Source organism: Gossypium arboreum, chromosome 10 (genome assembly GCF_025698485.1).
Source record: "Gossypium arboreum isolate Shixiya-1 chromosome 10, ASM2569848v2, whole genome shotgun sequence".
In the NCBI taxonomy this organism is placed as follows: Eukaryota; Viridiplantae; Streptophyta; class Magnoliopsida; order Malvales; family Malvaceae; genus Gossypium; species Gossypium arboreum.
Genome location: NC_069079.1, coordinates 28475682 through 28478904, shown reverse-complemented (window position 1 = coordinate 28478904; position 3223 = coordinate 28475682). Strand labels below are relative to the sequence as shown.

Below are 3223 nucleotides of genomic sequence, written 5' to 3'. Positions count from 1 at the left end.
TCTATGGTTTCCCTCATTTGTGAGCTCAAGTGGCTGAAGGTCTTACTATTGAGCTTAGGTGTTAATCATCCTAAAGTAATTCATTTATTTTGTGGTAGTCAATATGTGCTACATATTGCACAGAATCCCATATTTCACGAGCGCACTAAATATATTGAAGTGGATTGTCACTTTGTTAGGGGTTCAATCCAGGATGGGTTGATTGCACTTTCTTATGTTTCGACCTTCGTTCAGTTGGCTGACATTTTTACAAAGGCGCTTTGTAAATCGCAATTTGAATATCTTCTCGGTAAGTTGGGTATTTATGATTTGCATTCTCCAACTTGAAGGTGGGTATTAGGATATTATTATGGAATATTTTCTTTTAGCAATTTGATTCCTGATAGGATATTATAAGATGTTATGGGATATTATTTCTTAGCAATTTGATTTCTACGTAACTACTACTGTATAGATATATATACCTTTGAGGTCTATCAATAAAATTCAAGAAATTACATTATTATTGTCACAACAACACTAGTAACAATACGCGGTAAACAATGAATCATGTCTTTCAAGTTCTCTAGCGGCAGAAGCAAAGTTACGAGTTGCCTCCTGAAAAAAATTAATTCAATACCTCTAAGAATAATAAAATTGTAAATTAATCTATAGTAAAATTATAATTTGGCCCCCTAAATATGAAAAACTTTTATTTAGTCCATCTAAAAATAATAGAATTATAAATTAATACATGATAAAATTACATTTAAATCTCTTAAAAAATTTATAATTCGATTATGTCACTCCAAAAAAAAAAATTAGCTTCACTCCAATCTAACAACATTAAATAATTTTTACAACAATAGCAGGGGGAAAATGAGGGAAGTGATAATCCATCGAAAGCTTTAAAGCTTCTATGGTAAAACAAAAAATCTCATACAATTGAGTTTCAAAAAAAATCATTGGCCACTAAGGAGGAGAATTAAGCGTTGAGACTGTAGGCATAATAAAATTTATATTTATTTATTTATTTATCTAATGAACAAAGTCACAATAAATATACTTTTGAATGGGATATAATTATTTTCAAAATTTGAATTTTAAACCATTTAGAAGAATAAATTATATAACTTACTAACCTTAAATCTAATTTTGTACAAATATGTACATAAATTTTGGATGAGGAAGTTTTTCCTTCAATGATTTGACTTTGGATTCCAAATAGGAAGAACCTATGCCAAAAACGCTTGTACAATTTATTCAACAAACTACCATCACCTAATTTTACTAACAACCACTTTTTACCAAAAAATTCTTTGGGGTTATGATAAATGATATTGACAAGTTCATTGCAGAGTAATCCCTAAATTCTAGGGACTAAGGAACACAATACATAGGATTAGGGATTTTGAAAGTGCGGTTGCCCAAGCATTCCCCTTGCAAATCGGTCCATTGGTCCCCAACATTCCCCCATATCCTATACCCTTCTTCCACTAATTGCTTTCGAACTTCTGACTTGAACGCCACTGCACTTTTCCCTTTGAATGATTGGTTCCTGTTAATTACTCGTCATCATAAATACAATAAATAATCACCAATCACCATATGTATATATGAATACTTCTTCGCAAGAAATTATATTTTTAATACCCCATTCATTATTATAAGATGAGATGAGAAGAGAAGTAAAAGTGGGTGTACTAATTAATCTTACCTAAAAATCACCCTATGATAGCCGATAAATCCTTGGTTATGCAAATTAGCAATGGTAGCAGGGGCTAAGGTCTGTTGGTCTCTCCCAGTAAGCAGGAACACCTTAAATCCACCCTCCACCAGCTTGGTAAACAATCCAAGTATTGCAGGAATCGCTGGACACTCTCCCTTCATTACCCACGCCACGAAATCCCCAGGATCAAAAGGGTCACACCTAAACATACACACATACTGTAATTAAATCATATAAACACCTATACATATATAGATGAAAATACAAGAATAAATGGTACCCGTAATTCTTATCCTTGTAGTAAAAGAGATTTGAGATGCAGGTGTCATCAATATCCAGGATCCAGGCATCGCAGCCATCGCAGCCATCGCCTTTCAAAACTACTTGGCTAACGTAACTCTCTATTTGTTCCACGATGTAGTTAACGTCCTGCTCGTATTGTCCACCCATCATGTAAGTTTCAACATGGCTAAGGCAATGAAGTGGAACGGTGCTCCATCCCGGCATGTTGTTAGCTTCCACCGCCAGACGCCAGCTCAAGCACACGTTAGCCTCACTCTCGGGCTCAGCTGGTGCGCTCCTTCTCGAGTACAGCTTTGTGCCAATTACCTTGGAGAATATTGCTAAGACAAACATGGATAATATGTCTCGCACCCGCTTCGCCATTTCTGAAATAATAAACCCTTCCTAGGAAACAAAAAACACAACCCAAGCAAATTGAGTGAGATGATGGAAGAAATTAAAGATGTCATAGTGATATTCATTTGCATGTAAATCTCAGTAAAAAATAAAACTGAAAGGGATATTCATTAAATAAGTAAATTTGAAAGAAATAGTATATGAAAAGGAGATAAAAATGGCGATCACCATTGTGAGACATGAAGGTCCGAAGACAAAGATGGAGATAGGTTTGGTGGGTGATGAAATAATAGATAAAATATGGCGTGAACAAGAAGCATGATGTCGACATGAAACTTGGCTCTTTCCAATTGGCTGGGCCGGTATCACCATTAAAAAATGCCATGGCATTTGCAATGAAATGAAGTGGAATTTTATAAAGATGGCGTACATTGTGGAAATTTGAGCACTGGGCAAGGCAGCAAAATCTAATGGGAATTAGCTTAGGTCTCGCACTGCCATCCGAGCAAAGATTAGAGTATAATAAAAATAATCATCTTGGTTGACTCCACGTATTGAATTTTACTCTAACCATGTCTTGTTCAATTCAAAACCATGTTCAGATCTAATTTGAAAAAAAAAACAAATAGATTTACAAAGAAAACGAAAACAACTAAAATAAGTAAATATATATATATATATAAAGATTCAAAATATAGATAAATAAAGAAAGCAAAAATTAAAATGTGGAATATGGGATCGGATAGATATGCATGAAAAAGAGTTATCTAACTCAATCCTTTAATTATTAATCATTGGTAAATTAAAGGATAAAAAATGATTCCCATGACTCTTTGAACAAAATTGAGTAGTTTTGGAGGAACCAAACTTTCTTCT

At 33.9% G+C, this 3223-nt stretch overlaps 1 protein-coding gene across 1 annotated transcript; it reads right to left on the bottom strand.

Annotated features, from left to right (window-relative positions):
• Positions 1-1104: 1104 nt before the first annotated feature.
• Positions 1105-2734, bottom strand: LOC108488828 (acid phosphatase 1-like). The gene is made up of 4 exons (XM_017793112.2): positions 2576-2734; positions 1989-2395; positions 1697-1909; positions 1105-1537 (listed from the first exon to the last, which is right to left on the bottom strand). Exons 1-4 carry the CDS (start codon positions 2717-2719, stop codon positions 1360-1362), a joined length of 942 nt encoding a protein of 313 aa, XP_017648601.2. The 5' UTR covers positions 2720-2734; the 3' UTR covers positions 1105-1359.
• Between the last annotated feature and the right edge of the window lie 489 nt (positions 2735-3223).

Bases quoted from the DNA above. Each gene is read 5' to 3' on its own strand.
- LOC108488828 (XM_017793112.2), bottom strand. From the start codon at position 2,719: ATGGTGATACCGGCCCAGCCAATTGGAAAGAGCCAAGTTTCATGTCGA. The intron at 1,910-1,988 runs GTACCATTTATT...GTGTATGTTTAG, and splicing joins TACAAGGATAAGAATTACGG to GTGTGACCCTTTTGATCCTG. The intron at 1,538-1,696 runs GTAAGATTAATT...AGTAATTAACAG, and splicing joins TATCATAGGGTGATTTTTAG to GAACCAATCATTCAAAGGGA.